The sequence below is a fragment of the Danio rerio genome, chromosome 5 (assembly GCF_052040795.2).
Source record: "Danio rerio strain M-AB ecotype USA chromosome 5, GRCz13ab, whole genome shotgun sequence".
In the NCBI taxonomy this organism is placed as follows: domain Eukaryota; kingdom Metazoa; phylum Chordata; class Actinopteri; order Cypriniformes; family Danionidae; genus Danio; species Danio rerio.
In genome coordinates this window covers 66,068,192-66,090,100 of record NC_141025.1, presented here as the reverse complement: position 1 = coordinate 66,090,100, position 21,909 = coordinate 66,068,192, and the positions used below count along the sequence as shown (strand labels likewise).

Below are 21,909 nucleotides of genomic sequence, written 5' to 3'. Positions count from 1 at the left end.
ACAAACATGTTTATAACTATTTATAATATCAGCTGAACTTTCTTATTTTAAAAGATTTCCAATCCAATTAACACTCTGTGGAATTGTAAAAATCTTCAGCATTTTATGTTGACTTTAGAGAACTAGCAACATTTTAACATTGTCTGTCTGGTCAGTTAGCCTGGCGGGTTAACTTGCTCAAGCTTAATAAAGTTAGTAGACCACACTAGACCAGCTAAAAACAGCTATTATAATCCAAAATCAGCTATACTTACTGAAATGGGATGGCCTGTTCTTTTCAGAAGGTTTACAGTATTGTATATGCAAAATTATGCTCTGCTTCCTCCTGAAGGTTGACTCTAATGTGAATGTTTGTGTGGTTGTGTGTGTGTTTTATCTCAGTGGTGAACGTGGTAACACTGGTGACGAGGGAATCCAGTGGTCTATACACAGTGCAGAGTGATTTGCATTATAAGGTGACCAAAGAAGACAAAGATGCCCACTTTTCCTGTGAAGTCAGTTATTTTGTCCCAGGAGCTGTCAGGACATCTGAGTCCAAAGGCGTCAATATTACAGTTTACTGTAAGTCTGTTTATATCAAGTGGAATTATCTTCATCCTGCAATAATCTATGATCTTTTCCATGCAATCAAATCTTTTTCCATGTCTGTAATTTTCTTCAAACCAGCTACATCAAACTTTTTACAGTTTTTTTAATCTGCTTTCTGATGAACTCTGGTTCAGTTTGACTGAAATATAAGCACAACATAGACAAAAACTTATATACGAAGCAAAAAACAGGACATGATTTCCCAGGATGTGACTCCATGAAGCATGAAGCTGTCCATGACTGTCTTTGTTTAGATGTTTAATGGAGGAATTCCTGTACTATCAGAAATTTAAAAACAAGCCATCCACCATTGTCCCAGCCAACAGAATTGATATGGATGTTCTGTACATTGTTACAAAACAAATGTCAAAATGTGGTTTGTTTTATGTCCTTAGGTCTTGAAAAGGACAGTGTGAGCACTAACATGGCAAAATTGTTTTGGTCCAAAAGAACTGAGTAAACAACATAAAAGAACAAATAGGGTTAGAAATTATTTTCATCTGCATTTCTTATCTTTTTTTGGATTTAAAATACCAAAATTTCAGTAAGTTTCATTCAGTTTTATGAAATTTCATTAAATATTATTATTATTATTTTTAATACTTTGTTTGACTGAAAATACCAATTCTGTCTCCATTTACTATTCTTCATTAAATGAAACTTACATTGAAACTTATAATGGAACTTCCTAGTTAACTTTAAATATTTTGATTGATTGATTGATTGATTGATTGATTGATTGATTGATTGATTGATTGATTGATTGATTGATTGATTGATTGATTGATTGATTGATTGATTGATTTTTTCCAACTCTTAACATAGCAAAAGTACATTCATAAAGAGTACATACAAACTCTAAATATGCACATGATACACTCCATACATATACACACTATATATATGAAATACTCCATACATAAACACACTCCATAAATACATTATACACTCCATACATATTCGCTTCCTACATATACACAAATGATACAATCCTGTCAGGGTCTGGGATAGAACCCGGGTCTCTAGCATGTGAGGTGAATGACATATCCGCTGAGCTACTGGAAGTTGATAAACCCATTCCACGCACTCCCATACATATACATACAGTCTATACATATGAACACATGATACACTCCATACATTTGAACATGATAAACTCCCTATATATATATATATATATATATACACAAACACACACACACACACACACACACACACACACACACACACACACACATGATACATTCCATACATATACACACACAATATGCACACATGATATATTCCATACAAATGCACGCATGCTACACCCCTGTCAGGGTCTGGCATAGTTCCTGGGTCTCTGGTGTGAAAGGTGAGTCACTTAACCACTGAGCTACTGGAAGTTGATAAATCCAACCAACAAAGGAGCACATGATACATTCCATACTTATGCACTCTATGCATATACTTGCATGATACATATGAAGACATTATAAACTGCATACAAATACACACACAATATATTTCATACATATGCACACATGATACACTCTATTCATATGCACACATAATACACTCCATACATATACACTTTATGGATAAATTATACATTCTATACAAAGGCACACATGATACATTCTATACTCTCTACATATGCACACATGATACACTCTATACATATACACACAATACTCATGATACACTCCGTACATAAACACTCTATGCACACAATATACACTCCAAAACAGTACACTCCATACAAATGCACATATGATACACTCCATACATATGCAAACATGATACACTCTATACATATACACACATGACACACTCCATGCATTTACACTTTATACATAAGCACATATGACACACAACTGGTACAATCCATACATATGCCGACAAGATACAATCAATACATAAACGTACATGACAAACCTTATATCGATACACTCCATACACATACACAATGAATGCACACATGATACACTCTATACATAAACACTTCTATACAAATACACACAATACACTGCTGTCAGGGTCTGGGATAGAACCCAGGTCTCCGGCATGTGAGGTGAATGACATATCCACTGAGCTGCTGGTAGTTGATGAATCCAAACAACAAAAGACACTCCTTTGCATATACAAACAGTCAATACATAAGCACACATGATACACTCCATACATACGCATAATAAACTACATACATAAACACATTATAAACCCTATACAGATACACTTCATATATATACACAAGCACACATGAGACACTCCATACATATACACTCTATACAAATAAACAAATGGCACAATCCATACAAACAATATGCACACAAGATACAATCCATCCATAAATACACATGATACATTCCATTAATAAACACACATGATACAACCTATACAAATACACATATGATACACTCCATACATATGCATACATGATACACTCCATTCATAAACCCAAGTCTCTGGCGTGTGAGGTGAATCACAAATCCACTAAGTAACTGGCAATTGAAAAATCTTACATATACATACAGTCTATACATATGCACACATGATACACCCTATACATTTACACATATGATACACTCCATACAAATATGATACACTCTATACATATGCACACATGATACACCCTATACATATACACACGACACACTCCATACAAATACACATATGATACACTCTATACATATGCACACATGATAGACCCTATACATAACACACAACATACACATATGATACACTCTATTCATATGCACACATAATACACCCTATACATATACACACACACACTCCATACATAAGCACATATGATACAATCCATACATTTGCACACAAGATACAATCCATACATAAACACACATGATAAACCTTATACAGATACACTCCATACATATACACAAGCACACATGACACATTTCATGCATAAGCACACATGATACACTTTATACATAAACACAGATGATACACTCCATACATAAGCACATATGATACACCCTATACAAATACACACAATACACTCCTGTCAGGGATAGAACCCAGGTCTCTGGCATGTGAGGTGAATGACATATCCGCTGAACTACAGCTAGTTGATAAACCCAAACAATGAAAGACACTCCTTTACATATACATTCAGTCAATTCATATGCACACATGATATACTCCATACATAAACACACATAATACACCCTATACATATACACACATGACACACTCTATACATATACACTCTAAACAAATACTCATATGATACAATCTATACATATGCACACAAGATACACCCTATACATATACACACACGATACACTCCTTACATTGAAGGGGTTGTTTTTCAAAAAGTGGACCTTTTTGCAGTTATTTTTATTCAGTTATGAGGTTTCAGCTTTGCTGGTTTAGCTTTTTGGATGGTGACCACACTTTTTTAGGCACCAAAAACATTTCCTACAAGTTTTTCAAAGGGTTTACAAATGGCCTACTATTTAACTATGAAGTACATATATTTATAAATGTGCATTTAAACTGTAAACTATTATAGTTTTATAATGTTATAAGATCAGCATTTTAAATTAAACAGAACATAATAAATACTTATTTTTTAAATACAAATTTTAAAAACATTTAGGAAAAAAGTAAAAACTTGTTTTAAATTGAAAAATAAAATTTTCCTCAGTTAGAATTTGGCCATATGAATGATTAAAGCCTTCTTCTATCATTTATTTTTACAATTTATGATGGCATTGTAGTCAAAAATGGGCCAATGAGCTTATGTAGGAGTCAAATTCTATAAACTATGTACAAAATTTTTAAAATAGAGCCCAAAATGTGCAGAACGGTGTGGTGTGAGGACTGGAATTAAAAACCTATGTTCTAAGTTCTCCCAAATACATCTATGTTTTTTTCAGTGCAGCTACAGATTTTTTCGAGAATTCATGATGTTGAGAATCCATATGAATACACTACGACTCATCTCCCCTTGTTTTCTGTGTATGTGTGTGTCGTCCAGATCCCACGAGTAGTGTGGAAATGTGGAAGGAGTCTCCTCAGGGCCTTGTCAAAGAGGGGGACACCGTGGAGATCCACTGCCAAGGCGATGGGAACCCCCCAGCACCCATCATTTTCAACAGAGAACAAGTGAGAATGGCCTCTTTTCCCTCTTCTTTTCATTCAAAGCCGCTGTTGTTTTTCTGAATGGGATTCAGTAATGCATTGAGGAGGAGCAGACATTGCAGACGTCTGGCCCAGACAATGAGCTTGATACGCACAGAGGAAGAGTACCATCACTCACATGCAGATCTCTGTGTGTGTTTCTTATGCATTGGCTTTAATGACAATATGATTAACATTCAACATTCTACACTCAAGCATAGAGTAAATCACCCCATTGGCAGATTATATAACTTGTTTTAACGAAAAACTCACTTAAATAGAATTTAATGAAAAAAAAAAGTCTATATTTTTGCTTGTCTAGATAATGCTTCTCGATTTAAGGAATTTTCATATATTTAGATTAGAAAATAAGCAAAAACTCTTTGAATTGTTGTTTGCTAGTTTCGGCTCGGCGCAAGAGTCATTTTGATGTTTTGCACCACGCAGTTTAAATAGCAAATGCATTTGGACTCATATGTGCACCCATAGGCGTTCTGGTCTAAAAAAGGAGATGTGTTGAGGTGCAATGTTGGCACGTTGCTATTTTGAGGAACTAAAATACACTGTTCAATAGACTAGCATAGAGGAGGTCTAAAGTCCAGCGCAGAGCGTGTTAGTTGTGCGCCTCACTTACACACTGCTTAATACACACAGGATGTGCAGCAATATGCCAAATATCTTTTCAAATGAAAAAGAATTAAAGGATTAAATTATTACAAAAATTATTATTTTCTAGCCTACATAAATATAAATATAATACTGCCTTCATGCCTTCTTCATCTCGGGGGGCTTTTTTTAGTTTATTCATAAAAATTTGCTTTTGTATAATAATATTATTAGCAGTATTATTAATTATATGCATATTTATTAGTTTTATTAAAAACAAGCTTAGGTGTTGCCTCCTGTTTTTAGACCATATGGGGCACAGCATGTGTATTTAGATATAACCACACTTCGTTATTATTGTTCAGTTATTCGTTTGCTGGAAATTACAACTGAATTTAGAAATAGTTTTGAAACAAATATTTGCGTTTAATAAACAAAATTAATTATTTATAGGCTAATGGATATCTGTGCATACAACAAGTTTCCCTATCCACGAGAGTGAAAGTGAAAGTAAAGAAAGAGGAGGCTCAACTCTCATTCTCTCGCTGCAGATGCTCTGTTTAACTATTTTTTCGCTAGTGAAGCGTTCAGTTTTTCTACATACAAAGTTTGCCATGTAAATAGCAAACGTGCCATAGCGCGACACAGCTGACTCTTAAAGGAAATGGGAGATGAAACTCTGATTGGTTTATTCTTAAAACACACCTACAACTCATTAAGAGAATAAGCTCAACCGTGTTAGACCATGCGCCGAGGCGCAAAGTGGATTTTTCCATCCTTAAAATAGCAAAAGTCGATTCTGACACGCGCTTAATGCTTTTGCACCCTAGGCTTTGCACTTTGCACCTGGATCGTCAAAATAGAGCCCTAAGAGCATGTCCGAATCCACTTTTGCTATTTTAAGGATGGAAAAATAGGCTTTGCACCCTGGCACATGGTCTAACAGTGTTGTGTCATTCAACAACTCTGCACTTCTGTGAGGTAGCTTGAACAATCAAGTAATAAATAACATCAATTCTTCACTTTTGGACTTTAGGGCAACAATAAATTGAATATAAAAACAAATAGCAACTCTTAAAATACTTGGCAGGCAATCCCGTTTACATATTTCACAGTTTGCACAGTGAGCGATGTATCTGGGAAGGGGGGCGTGTGCACGCGAGACGTACCCAAAGTGCGGTATAGGAGTTTGTCGCGATGCAACATACCTGAAGAGCGATGGGGGTGAGTTGCGCGCGATGTACCTGAAGAGCTATGGGGGATGCTGTGGAGAAAGCGGTGTGCAACGTATTTAAGGACCGGGGAGGAGATGCACGATTTCCAGGAGATTATTATATTTATATTTTGGGGTGAACTATCTTTTTAACTAAAGCTCTATAAACAGACATTATTTAATGAGGCATGAGGGAAATCCTCAGTTTGACAGACACTGACTGTGTTTTCTGTGTCCTGCTGCTAACAGTCAGACGTGGAGCTGGACTCATATGAGGGGCTGCTGGTGCTGAAGGAAGTGTCTCGTATGGACAGCGGTGTGTATGAATGTCACGCTCTGGATCTGGACGCTGTGAACAATGATGAGGTGCTGGACACCCTGCAGCTCACCGTACATTGTGAGTTCAACTGTCCCACAATGCCCACTGTTTAACTAGAAAAACTTTTCACATCACCATCAAATATATCTAAACCAGTGGTCCTAAAATTAATTCCTGGAGGGCCACAGTTCTGCACAGTTTAGCTCCAAACAACTCACAGCTGCTTAATAGTCTCTAGTAGTCTTGTACACCATGATTAGTCGGATCAGCTGTGTTTGATTAGGGTTGGAGCAAAACTGTGCAGAGCTGTGGCCCCCCAGGAATTAAGTTTGAGACATATGATCTAAACAAACCGTAGCAGAGTTTGTTTGGAAGTGGACTGAGACCCCCAAGGTCACCATACCTGAAAACATTTGATTTCGAAATTCCGGGAGACTGGGGGTGGTTATTAAATACTCATACCACCCCCCATCTGCTATCTACTGATGTTGCTACCAACACCGTTTAAAAGAAGTCAACATTGCAACTGGGTTGTAATGTACTGTATGTTGCCAGATTTAGGTAAAATGCTTTGAGATTTGAATACTTCATCAATTGTGTGAGGTGATGAGCATCCTAAAAGATCTGGCAACTTGACAAACATGGACAAAAAAGTAACTTTTCATAACTAGATTGGGCCATACAAATTTTGGGACTGTTGTTTCCACAGACCACAGCTTCTTCTATTATTGTTGAAGCTGCTCCTTCTTTGAAGAGTTTTTAGATGAATCTAACCCTGAACTGGGAGAGGTTCAGGAAGCGGTCCTTTGTCAAATGCTAGCTAAATCTTTTTATAATTCTCTGGAACATTATTAAAGAGCCCATATTATACATGAAATAGGGTCATATCCTGGTTGTAAGGGTCTCCAACAACAGTCTAATATGCATGCAAGGTCAAAAAACACTTTCATGGTCTTATAATCTGCATTTATTTTTAGCTAATTATCCCAGCGACTCCTGTATGAATCGTCCAGTGATTCATTTGTTCCCAAACGCCTCCTTAGCGCGGAGCTAATCTGCGCTGATTGGACCGATGACAGTCTGTCGCGATTGGTCGACTGCCTTCAGTCAGAGAGTGAAATGGCCAATAGCTAATCAGCAATTTAAAAAGTAATCACAGTTCATACACGCTCGATAGTGTAGACGTGGATTTTAGCTGCCACACTATGGCGAGTGGATAGTGCCACGGATAACCGAACGAAGGAGACAGTCGTGTACTCGCCATACCACACACACACAAAAACACACACACACCTCCGGATGACAACGCTCCCGCTTCCGCCCGCACCCGCCAGGTTTTAGCCTGAGAACCCGCTCCGTTTTCTGCCCGCCGCGCCCGGTCCCGCTAGAGCGGAGAACACAACCAAAAATCACCCAGTATACAGTCCAGACAGCCAAGCTGTCTGTATAAACACACACACACAGCACAAAGCACACAAAGCTCGTTCGTTCGTTCGCTCTCTCTCTCTCTCTCTCTCTCTCTCTCTCTCTCTCTCTCTCTCTCTCTCTCTCGCTCTCTCTCATACGCGCGCGTGCGCACTAACACACACACACAAGCACCACGCAGACTCTCTCTTTCTAATTCGCATAGCAATATCCGTGATATTGCTAGACAGCCCGCTCCCGTCCCAAATTAAACCCGTTACCGACCGCTCCCGCGATTTATTCGGAAATTTATTCCCGCGGCTGTCCCCGCGCCAGATTTCTGCGGCGCGGGAATAAATTTCCGAATAAATCGCGGGAGCAGAACTCTAGCACGGAGCTCCATAAACAAACAGCACGCGTCGCGTTTTTAACGTGACTTTGCACGCGATATGATAAAATATCCAGTTAACCTGATACAGTACACGCGGTTACAAGTAACAAATCACAACTAAATACATTTGCAAGCTAGAGTAAACGAGGCAACAACTTTAACCGCACGTACTTGAGAAATGGAAGAAACCCATCCTGACGTCCATCAGTTACTCTTTACTGATCCTTCCTTTAACAAACTCAGATGAAGTATTCTTTGTAGCATGTAGCTTCCAGAAGTTTCCAACTGCTTGGTTAAAATGCTGAGGTTTCATCTTTGGGTAGAGACTCAATATATCCATCTGCAGTGTGACTTCAATCGACCGGCATGTTTGTGTGCGTGTGTTTGTGGGTGTGCGTGTGTTTGTGGGTGTGTGTGTGTGTGTCTGGGTTTCTGCGTCAGAGGGCGGGGCCTCAGGTTTGAAATCTCCCGGGTTTGCGCGTGCACGTGAATAACTTGGTTTCGTTCGTACGTCATGGCGAAACACCTAATGAGTCGGTATCAAGGCGACTCGTTTGAAGCACTATGAGTCGACTCTTTTATAGATGAATCAACCGTTTTAAACACTGTATTCTTACAGATTTAAGCCTTAGCTGGATACTTCACTTCACTGAGCTGTGTTACACACTACATGGAGGGGAATTTTCAAAAACCCATAATATGGGCTCTTTAAAATTAAATTGTAAGCACTTCTCTCTTTGTGTCATGTCCTCTGGAAGCCCAAGTACAGAAACAGAAGAAGCTCTGTAGAAATAGCAGCGCTTCGACAGCATTTTAGCCTTCTCTTCTGTAACATTACAGCACCTTTGGCCACGCCTCTTTGCTGTGTGGGGTGTATGTGCTGGTGAATCCATGTAACCTGAAGGGTTTGTGATTACATTACGCTTGATGTATTTTTTGTAGTCCCCAAACTTCGTTCGCTGTAGGTGTTGCTAAGCTAACTCTGTAAAAGACAATGTCTCGTTTTGCTTTGAACTTTGAGGGTATTACATTCAGAGATGTTGTTTATGTTCACACAGCTACATTACACATCAACTAAATATGATATCATTGTGGTCCACCTTTTTAAAATAATAAGTGCGTCTGTCCTAAATTTATAATTCCAAAACTTTTGCTCTAAGAGTAGTTCACGAAACGTTTTAGCACAAAAGCTAGCTCCAAAATCAGTGAAATGTTAGGAGTAGTGAAGAGGACTCCTAATGCACTAATGCAAGAACAAACAAAAACCTATGCTAAAGTGGCTGTTGCTGGCAGTCTGCATAGAAATGAAAACTTAAAAAAACATTTGATTACAAGAAGCTTTTAGTAAGTTATCAACAAAGTTATTACTATAGACCATTTTGAGGCATGTAAACAGAAACAATGGTCCCAACGTATTTCCTGTTTTACATTTTTTTATTTCTACAACTTCCGAGAATCCAAAAAGCTCCACATATTGAAAAATATTGCTATATTAGCTGTTTTAACATTAAGTTATGATTGAATTGCCTATTGTTACAGTTATGAAATAGTTTGACAACAAGCAGGAAATGTTTATGGGCAAATGACATTACCACATTGAAGTGGTCTATATATATATATATATATATATATATATATATATATATATATATATATATATATATATATATATATATATATATATATATATATATATATATATATATATAATTGACCTAAACACTTTTTTTTGCTGATAAATGAAAACACTAGTGGCCTAAAACTTTTACACAATACTGTATATTTTTTTATATTTGATTAATATTATTCCCAGGGAATGATTTGTTTTTCTCCACCAATTCAACGCTTTTGTGTGTGTGTGTGTGCGTGTGTGTGTGTGTGTGTGTGTGTGTGTGTGTGTGTGTGTGCGTGTGTGTGTGTGTGTGTGTTCAGATCTGGATCCAGCTGTGGTGGTGCCCAAAGACTCAGAGGTCATGCTGAAAGGAGAGAGTCTGACCGCCACCTGCAATGCCCTGTCCTCTTTAGAGACCTCCACTGTGTGGTTTAAGGTAACACTGCAGTCTAGACACATTCCTTGAGTCTTCCACCTTCTGTTTAGTGCAGCCCATCCGTTCCTCATTCAGTTTGTTTGCACATGTTTGTTTGTGTGTAGAAAGGGCTTGAGGTTGGAAGAGGACACATAATGCAGCTGCAGGACGCCACGTTTGACACAGCTGGACGGTACGACTGTGAGGTCACTGTACCGTCTCTTCCAGGCCTGCTGACCAGCGGCTCGGTCCATATCATCGTGCAGGGTAAGCAAAAGCACATTAAGTATTTAAAACAGACAGAGGTCATCAAGGAGGCTCTTAGGAGGAGGTTTTTACACTTATGTGTTTCGTCATCAGCACTGTATGCAAAGGATAGTTGGTTTGGCTCACACACATGCTTCACATTGTTTTTGTAATAATTGTTTTGTTCACAACGTGTCTCGATGAACAAAATGTGTAAAGCAGATCCTTGGAGCTGAAGACATAAATAATGTACTGGCCGGCCCAGAGTTCTGAACTAAGCCTGATTGATTTTTGTAAGACACTAGTGTTGTCTTTAAGAGACTTGTGATGTACTATGAGAGACTTGTAATGTCCTGTGAGAGACTTGTGATGTCCTGTGAGATACTTGTGATGTCCTGTAAGAGACTAGTGATGTCTGTGAGATACTTGTGATGTCCTGTAAGAGACTAGTGATGTCTGTGAGATACTTGTGATGTCCTGTAAGAGACTAGTGATGTCTGTGAGATGCTTGTGATGTCCTGTGAGAGACTAGTGATGTCTGTGAGATGCTTGTGATGTCCTGTGAGAGACTAGTGATGTCCTGTGAGAGACTAATGTCTATAAGAGACTTGTGATGTAATGTGGAGATGTGCTGATGTCATTCAAAGCAATGTTTTCTACACTTTTTACTAATTTTTGACTGATGTAGCCTTCAGAAATGTTCGCTTTCATCTTTCTGCAGTATTGCTTTTTTTTTAACATTTTTTTTAGTTTTACCTTTATATTGATAGGACAGTGGAGATTTACAGACAGGAAAATGTGGGGAGCAGAGATAGAGGAAGGATCAGCAAAGGACTTCGAGCCGGAAATCAAACTTGGATCGCCGTGAACTATGTGTTAATGCACTAACCACTTGGCTATTTGTGGCAACTTTTTTTCTAATTATTTTTAGTCATTTAGTCTAATTACTTTGTCATCGCTGCTTTGTCACTATGTTTTCTGCAAAATAAAGGGTTTTTGTGACAAGGGCGTAGAATTGGCGTGGACGGAGGGGACGTGTCCCCACCAATATCCAGCAATTGCTGAAATGTCCAAATAATTTAATCAACTTCAAAGTAAAATAAAGCTTCGTCAACCCTTAGGGCGTACTCACACTATGCTATCCGAACCGTGCACAGGCCCGTTTCCCGGATCGTTTGAGAAGTGTGAGTGCGCTGAATCGGGTTGGAGGAGGTGGGCCTGAGCGCGGTTCACTTGGGCCCGAAACTGAAAGCGAGACGTGACTTAAAGGGACTGTTTCATATGGATTTATTTATCAATCTTATACTGTTCAATGAACGCAAACTGCCGTAGATTATTAAAGACGCAAACCCCTCACTGCACGACAGCTGCGCGCCTTCAGCAAACCTCCTCTTTCCTGCAGCACGAGGGCTTTATGATTGTTTATGAGCACCAAAAGTGGCATATCTTTTCAGTAAGATATCTGACTACGTGTCATATGCATGTCACTGCATATCAAATGACTAAAACGATACAAATAGAGAAATCTCCTCTGTGCTGAGAGAGAGCGCTTACTGAACAGCGCAGCATCGATGACGTAAGCGTGCCCAGGCCCGATTGTAGTGTGAGTGCGGGCCGTCGGGGGAGACGGTAGGAGGGACAAGCGTGCTTTGGCCCGGTTCGAGGCAACTGTACATAGTGTGAGTACGGCCTTAGTAACTTTTAGTACACGTGCACAGTCAAGTCAAGTTTGCTATGAGTTCACTGTAATACGATTAACCAAGGCTGTGCAGTTGTTAAAAACTAGGTTTTGGTTTTGGCCTCCATGAATATGAGAAACAATAATCAGGACAAAACAGTTATATTGCGTCTAACACCTCTCAAAAATTTCTCAACATTCATACCTCCTTAAAGTCCGACTGCAGTAAACTCATGTAAATTGACTAATGTAAATTGTGTTACTAGAGTTATTTGTATAATTAAATGTGTTTATTTTATATTATTAAGTACTTTATTTGTGTTTTTTCAAAGCGCAAAACAGAATTTGTGCTGTTCAATGCAGCTCTAGGGTTGTATGTACCCACAAATGTGAAGAGCAAATCTACGCCCTTGTTTTATGACCTTATTTTTTAAAAACTGTACCACCTAAAACAAAATTTTTCAACTTGGAGCAATAAAGATTACGTTATTTCTAAAAAAAGCTATTTTTTTTTGGTCGCCACTATATAGTAATATATTCCCTTTTATTTTTGTTTTATTTTACATTTGAGCCCCTTCCTGAGAAACTGTAAGTAAAGTATCACAAACTAATTTCGAGAGGAGCATGTGATATGATTGACCGCAGCTGGCCACCCATCTACATTCATTAGCTAGCCAATTAAATTAATCTAAACTCACTATAAGTAGCCTTGCTAGAACTACTCCCTTATCTTCGTTTTCCGAAGAAACCCTCCATCCACCCCTTCTCCTCCTTTCCTCCTTTACCACAGGGGAGCTCTCAAGAACCACCTGATCTCGTACTCCCCTCACATGCTCTATGGACCTGGTGGGAGCCCTGGGCTCAACTATCTTCGAGCTCAGGGTTCTCTCCCGGGACAGCATGCCAAACCTGCTAACAGTAATCAATCTAAGTGTGAACTGTGTGCGGATACACACAGCTGCGGAGCATCATTTTTGTGACACTGTATAACAATAATTAACATTTATACATTACTGTGACGGTTGGGTTTAGGGTTGGAGTAGAGATAGACATTAAAAAATACAATTTATTGGGTAATTTAATAAACAACATAAATAATACTCGGTACAATACTGTTTTTACATTACTTTGATGGTTAGTTTTAGGGTTGGGGTAGGGGTAGACATTAATAAAATACAACTAATGGGAAACTTATTCAATAATATCAATAATTATTGTGGTTAATCAGCTATACTATTAGAAAAGACTTCAGATCCAGATCTGTTTTTACATTACTGAGACGGTTGGGTTTAGGGTTGGGGTAGGGGTAGATGTGAACAAAATACAATTAATGGGAAATTTAATAAATAATAAAAATTATTCTCATTATCAACAACCCTGAGAAAGCCTCTGTACATTTCTGATGGACAAGAGGATAGTGTAGAACACACAAGAGGCAAAGACTAGAAAGTGCACAGTCCAAGAGAGACAAAAGGAGACTAAACAAAAGAGTGCCACCAAACAAAGACTGAAAAATCTTGTGACACTAAAGAACAGAGCAATGACTTCTGAAAATATATTAAATAAAACAACTGGGATAATGAATTTTTTATACACATTCAAATAGAAATCTTTCACAAAAGTGCTGGTTTGCTCTATTTTTAATCAAAAGATCCAGCCTTGGCTCTCCAAGGGCCCCTCTCTTGGATTGAATCTTTTTTAAGAAACAAGCATTTGACCGTTGAGTGTGTGTTCCTCCAGGTGCTCCTCAGATAAAGGATGCGGAGAGGGACTTTGAGCTGATGGAGAAGGTCGGGGCTTGGGTGAATTTGACCTGTGAGGTGAGAGGTTATCCCCGTCCCGCCATCACCTGGAGCATCACTGGCAGTCAGGTATACACAGATTTACTTTCAGTTCTCCACTCGCATTACACAGAGCTCAGACTGACCCTTTGTTCTATGTGTGTGTGTGTGTGTGTGTGTATGTGTGTGTGTGTGTGTGTGTGTGTGTGTGTGTGTGTGTGTGTGTGTGTGTGTGTGTGTGTGTGTGTGTGTGTGTGTGTGTGTGTGTGTGTGTGTGATTTAGTCTCAAAGTTGGAGAGAGGTTGATAAAAAAGAGACGGAGGATCGCATTCACAGTGTTGTGACGCTCAAAGTTACCATTGACACTGTCGCCATCTGCAATTCAACAAATGACTTTGGAATCGAGACTAAGATTTACAACATCAAGAGCAGTAAGAGTCAATTGTGCTTATTTACACCGAAAAACAGGGCATGTCTTGCCAAATGCACATTTTTTATTAGATGTATTTACCTACAGTACTTATTGTGTTTTAATTGTTAGGTACTGTGTACTTATTGTGCCATGCTTCAATACATTGTTTCAGCTCAGCTGACCACAAAGAAATGCCAACTGACCCAGTCGAGTCTAGAACCAACTACCTTCTTGCTGTGAGGCCCCACCACATTGCCAAAGATAGTTTACTTTAAAATAAAAATAAAAAATGTAGCTGCTAGTTTCAGTCTGTGTTTATGGCAGGGGTGCCCAAAGTTCAAAAATCAAACTTGATTGAGGGCTATAGGCCGAATATGTACAGTACCAATCCGCATTACAATAAATTTGCCATGAGTAATTTCCTAAAAATGTTCTTTTAAATCGTATTAACTAACGCAGTATTATTTTTAGTATTCATATAATCAACTTATTATAGTAAAAACATAAACAATCCCATTTATAACACAATGGAGTTTAATGCTGAATAAACTAGTCAGACTGTTCCTGCCCTCACCTTGATTTGCTCGCAGCTGACTTGTGCATTTTCTGTCGAGTGACAGTATGACAGTCTGATTCATCTACATCATTTAATTGAATCATTTCAGGGCATTAAATCAATTATTAAATTCGAAACGATGACCTGTCAAAAGTCTTTGCCCTAACCCCTAACCCATCATTCTCCTTCAGGATGTCTATAAGCTATTGTGCTCCAAAACAGTGACAAAAATTCGCATTTAGAAAATATAAAAATGATATAAGCATCTAAAGATTGCAGTTTGTCAATTCCGCCTAAATCGATACTCATTCAAATCTTGACTAATCAAATGTTCTCTAGTATCTGACATGCCACGCCCCCTTCAAGACATTTCTCTGCTTTTCTTTTAATGCGCTTGAGCTCCACCACTCTAACTGGCAGAGCTGTGATAAAAAATATGCACTATTGGTTGCTTTTTAAAAGGGGAGGAGCTACTCTATGTCCCACCCTCTCTTCGTTTTTCATTTGAGATTGCGCCAAACATTGAATAAAAACTGCACATTTCAAAGCATTCAAGAGATCTTTAAAAAAGTGAGTAAACCTGTTGTGACAAGACATATTTAATAAGGCAAGTAAACTCATTGTAACTTTTAATTGTTCGTTTGATATAATTTTTTATAGTTATGCACATAGTCCATTACTTAACACTTTTAAGCAGTAATTATAAAATTATACACTGACGTTTGGGGGTGGTGGGGGGCAACTTTTTCGGTTATGTTATTTTTGCGTAATACATGCTTTAGTTGATCAAATGTGTGTATTTATTTAAGTTACATCAAATTTATTAATAAAATGTGTTTAAGGCTTCAGTGTTTTGTGGGATAGGCTATTTAGCGTATTCTCACCTGATAAGCTAATTTCGGCTTACTTTAGGTCAAACTATACAAATTATGCATCAAATTTGACTTTACTTTTAGGGGACATGTAGAAACAAGCACCTATTTTGTGAGAAATCAGTTTTGTGAACTCGTAGTGTCTATCAGTGCTTTAAATCTGCCAGTTTCAGACTGTTGAATGACTTTTTTTTTTGCATGGTATGAACTGTTATTGGGGTGGTCAAATGGATATCTATAATTTTATTTATTAACATACCAGCAGGCACAGAACGTCAACATGATTTCATATTGAAGTTGTGCCTCTGTAACCCCGCCGGTCCTACACCACCCAGCCCGCTCCGAGCTGGTTTCGAACCGGCGACCTTCCACATGGGAGTCGGTTGCTTTACCAAGGAGGCTAAAGACCATGGCCGCTAGCGTTTGTCGCTAGAGCACCTTTAGAGGTCAGAGGAGTGAGGTTTACCTGCACAGCACTTTCTAGCTGGCCTCCGTTACACTAACCTCCCTAAACCTCACTCCCATCCGGGTCACGGCACCAATGTAACCCTGCCGGTCCTATGCCACCCAACCCGCTCCGAACTGGTATTGAACCGGCGACCTTCCGAATGGGAGTCGGTTGCTCTACCAAGGAGGCTAAAGACTATGGCCTCTAGCGTCTGTCGCTAGAGTACCTTTAGAGATCAGAGAAGTGAGGTTTACCTGCTTGCTGGTCTCCGTTACACCTCAACGGTTTGGAAACTTTGTATTTTGTTTGAAAATGAAAATCGGGTTGACGTCAAAACCCAACGTCAGGCCGACGTCAATGTCCAAAGTCCAGCCTTAAGTCAACCAAATATCAACATCTAATCATGTTACACCTTGACATTGTTGGAAATTACCACTATGACATCTATCAGATGTTGGATTTGGTCACTTTCCAAAACAACCTAAAATCAACGAAATATCAACCTAATTTGATGTTGTTATTGGACGTCAATATAACGTTGTCCTTAGATGCTGGCTAGACATTGAATTTTGGTCACCTGACATCATGACCTAAATCTAACCTACTATTAACGTCTTATGGTGTTGTGCGCCCGCTGGGATTATTATTTAAAATAGATCAGAGTGAACTTTTTCTCAGACTCAAAGAGACCCCCCCATACATCCTTTCAAGGGGGAACAAGCCTTAATTAGGGGGTCAGTCCCCCCAAACCACCCTGCTTTTAAGGCAGTGGGTTAACTCAATTCTTTACTCAGCTAATCACTTTTTGCATTGTACTGTTGGTTTACAGTTTGGTTAATCGGTACAGGTAGGTTTAGGGTTAATTACAGATGTGTTTACAGAAATGATTTACTGATATAATTATATCTACACAGTACATGTTTTATATTAAATAATTTATTTAAATATTAGTACGTAGTTGATGACACTTCATGTAAAGTAGGTAAAGAGATACCAAGTTAAACAATGGGTCAGAAAATAAATTAAAAGACCATTCGAAAATTCTATTTTTTTTTTTGTAGATTTACTGGATTTTTGAGTTATCTGTTTAAGTATCTACGATGGTCTAGTATTGCTTACCAATTTCAAAGAAAATATAGTAATTTACAGCTTTTTTTTTTTGGAAAAAACTGGTCAGAATAAATTATATTTCCATGTGTTATGATTAAAAATTAGGGTTATTACATCAAATATAGATTACTTACATCTAATTTCTTAAAAATTGAATATAAACATGACTGGAAACTATTTTATGCAAAAGGTATATATTTTTAATTACACCATTTATAATTAGAAATAATTATAAATAGAATATTAAATAATTAAATTAGAAATAAATATCATCAGTTTACAGAATAAAACAAAAACATAAAGAGAGAATTATCAAGTGGAAAATGCATTAAGATTTACAAGTGTAAAGTTGTTATTATTTATGTTTATTTATATAAATGTAATACATTCATTTGTATTATTTTTAAAATGTGCACATACATTGTCATTCAATAATATAAGTTAACCCAGTACCAGGAAACACCCATATACTCTCACATTCACACACACACTCATAAACTACTGCCAATTTAGTTCATCCTATTCCCCTACAGTGTATGTCTTTGGACTGTGGGGGAAACCGGAGCACCCAGAGGATATAGAAGATAATGTTAAATGTTACTTTTAGGTTTGCATATTAAAACTGTTAAACAGAATATTTAGGATGTTTTGATGAACAGGAAGCTCAAAAGAACAGCATTCATAAGAAAATCATTTCTATAAGAAAGTCACTTTTGATTCTATTAATGTCTTCTTGCCAAAGCAAAGTATTAATTTATTTTTAAAAACATTTTATTGTATTTTTTAAATAAAAGCATCAAATATCTCATCAGATTTTAATGCATTTTTATCATGTCATTTATTTTGAACATTAAATGAGGCGCTGTCACAGTGAATAGGATATTTTTCTAATATCATTGCTTGTTAATGCTAACGTTCTAATTTGTTTTCCCTCAGTTCCTTTCCTCCAGACTCCGACGGCTAGAAAAACTTCAGGTAACACATTTATTTTCATTATCCGTCAGTTTGTAAATGTCTGTCAGAACAGATTGTAAGTTTTAAATCAACACCCAGTCCATTTCATCCCTGCAAAATCCGAGCAAACAATGAAAGATCATCTAACGTCCTTGAATAATTCATAGATTTCTATGGCGAAGCTCGGTTAGCTTGGCTCTTCGTGTCGGCCTCTGGGCATATTTAAAATTCTGTGTGAAGAAAAGTCATAGAGCAAAAAAAAGCGAGCAAAAATTGAAGCAGACATTACTTCAGATAGCAGGGGCTGAATGTTTTCCAAGATGAATGTATAATTAGCTGTATGCGAATATTTTAACTACTGTTTTGATGTGCTGGGCTGCTGCTGAGACTGGTAAAGTATTATAGCAAACGCTGTGGTTTGCGACCCGCTGCTTTATTGACTAGATTTAACTCATAAAATTCATTCCTAGACAATTGTTCGTCGTCTCTCTGTGTTTATTTTTAACTCTTGATGACGTGTCCTCTCATCGCTGCTCCTTCATTTGCTTTATTTGACTCTGAGGCTTATGAGTCTCTTGTTCCGTCTTACACCATGATTGTATGTTTTATACCAAAAAGACATTGTTCACGTCATGTGGTACTTTTTACATTCAAATCTTCCAGCTATTGTTCAAAAGTGCTGTCTCATGCGTCCTACAGGGCTCTTTTTGACATCTAGTATTGTATTTCACCTTTTTATTTTGGCTGAAAGCTGATTTTCTTGCCTTTCAGCTTGAAGTTATAGTGCCCATATAGAAATCTGATATATTTAAATATATGCAAATTACATACAACATTCAAGTTCATTCTTGGATTTCACATACTGTATATAAAATATGTCATATATGCAATATATTTTTCAAAATATTGCAAAACTGACTGTTAAGTTTTTTTTTAACTATTGAAATTACTACTTTGTTAGCAAAAACGTTTACATAAATTAGCTAAATACATATATTTCAACATATCTTTGCAAAAATGGCTATTTACATATTTTTATTGGAATTATATGTATGTTAGTATACGTGATTAATCCCATTCAAAATAAAAGTTTGTTTTAACATATGTTTGTGTCCTTTGTGTGTGTGTGTATGTATATATATATATACATATATATATACACACACACACACATACACACACTTAAGTATGCATGTGTTTGATAAAATGTTTATTTATATTTAGATTATATTCATTTATATTTATAAAAATAAATACTACTTATATATAAATTTAAATATCTATGTAAAAATTGTTTTCTGTAGTTTTGTCTATCACATATACAGTACATATTAACTACATATTAATATACATATATTATATATAATACACACTCACAAACACACACACTGTATATTATGCCAAAACAGAATTTTATTTTGGATATGATTAATCGCAATTAATGTTTGTCCAGCACTAATATATATATATATATATATATATATATATATATATATATATATATATATATATATATATATATATACACACACACACACACACACACACACACACACACACACACACACACACACACACACACACACACACAATTGAATTCAGAATTATGTGCCCCCTTTAGATTTTTTTATTTATATATATTTCCCAAATGATGTTTAACAGAGCAAGAAATTTTTCACAGTATGTCTGATAATAGTTTTAGTCTTAGTTGTTTTATTTCGGCTTGAATAAAAAAGTTTTTAAATTGTTAAAATACATTTTAAGGTCAATTTTATTAGCCCCTTTAAGATATATTTTTTTCAGATTGTCTACAGAACAACCATCATAATATAACTTGCCTAATTAGCATAACCTGCCTAGTTAACCTCAGTTACCTAGTTAAGCTTTTAATTGTCACTATATGTTGTTTAGAAGTGTCTTGAAAAATATCTAGTAAAATATTATGTACTGTCATCATGGCAAAGATAAAATAAATCAGTTATTGGAAATGAGTTATTAAAACTATTATGATTAAAAATATGTTGAAAAAAATCTTCTCTCTGTTAAACAGAAATTGAAGAAAAAACAAACCGGGGGGCTAATAATTCTGATTTCAACTGTACTTTCAATAAAAATATGCAAACAGCCATTTTTACAATATTATAAAATATATGTTGCATATAGTACATATGTTTTATATATGTGAAATACAAATATTGTATTGCATGTCATATCTGTCATTTGTTTTTCCATAGGTCAGCTTTCGATATTGTGCTGTTGAAATGCTAATAGTTGATTGTTTTATGCTAATATTGACGTGTTTTCTCTTTTCCCAGTGGATAATAGTGGAGTGATTATTGTGGTGATTATTGTAAGCATCCTGTTGTTGGCAATCCTGGGCAGTGTTTTCTACTTCCTGTATAAAAAGGGCAAGTTGCTGTGTGGACGCTCAGGCAAGCAAGAAATGTATGTAATACTTTTGTGTTTTATTACTCAATTGTGCACTTACACTAATCAATAAATTTACATTTAAAATATACAGTACAAACAGTAATATAAAAATTCAAATGTAAAAAAATAACAAATAAAATAATAAAAAAGTTAATCTGTTGTAACATTTTTATGTTTTACTGTCATTTTTAAACAGTTAGATTATGCCTCTGTCTGAATGAAAGTACACATTTATTCTTTCAAATATGGAGGCATTTAAAAATAAGGCCATTAATAAATCCATTGATTCCATAAAGACATCTCATTTTTTTAGTTATATAATGCATTTGTATTATTTAATTTAATTCGAATATTAAACCAGACTAAATAATATATGTTTGATTTAATTGGTCATAATGATTTTTCATCGAGACAAACGATGTAAGAATGAAAAATAAATAATTAAAACGGAGTTAAACTGAATTTTTAAAAATCGTATAATCAAAAATATGAATAACATTGAGGAAAGGAATAATAAGGGGAAATCTTGAGCGCTGTTTTTTCCCCAATAGTCCAAAAGTTATTCTTTACTTAATACATCTAAAAACAGAGTACTTTAGCAAGTAGAAACCAAAACAAAATAATGTCATTAAATTTAAATAAATTCAAATCCAAATGAATTCTTAATAATAAAAATGTGGGGTTCTAAGACAGAAAAAGCTTTATAACAAAAAGGACTGTGATATTCATGGTATATATTCATTAGC

General features: G+C 36.5%; 1 protein-coding gene across 8 annotated transcripts in view; it reads left to right on the top strand.

The window, feature by feature from the left end:
- mcama (melanoma cell adhesion molecule a) overlaps positions 1 to 21,909 on the top strand; it is a 638,953-nt gene that overhangs the window by 611,514 nt on the left and 5,530 nt on the right. For all 8 annotated transcript variants that reach the window (XM_087254552.1, XM_087254551.1, XM_087254550.1 and 5 more), the window contains exons 6-14: positions 382 to 561; positions 4,574 to 4,701; positions 6,785 to 6,932; positions 10,582 to 10,697; positions 10,802 to 10,943; positions 14,341 to 14,471; positions 14,665 to 14,812; positions 18,716 to 18,754; positions 21,049 to 21,178. In XM_087254552.1, the coding sequence (XP_087110678.1) occupies positions 382 to 561; positions 4,574 to 4,701; positions 6,785 to 6,932; positions 10,582 to 10,697; positions 10,802 to 10,943; positions 14,341 to 14,471; positions 14,665 to 14,812; positions 18,716 to 18,754; positions 21,049 to 21,178 (1,162 nt within the window). The remainder of the gene's footprint in view (positions 1 to 381; positions 562 to 4,573; positions 4,702 to 6,784; positions 6,933 to 10,581; positions 10,698 to 10,801; positions 10,944 to 14,340; positions 14,472 to 14,664; positions 14,813 to 18,715; positions 18,755 to 21,048; positions 21,179 to 21,909) is intronic.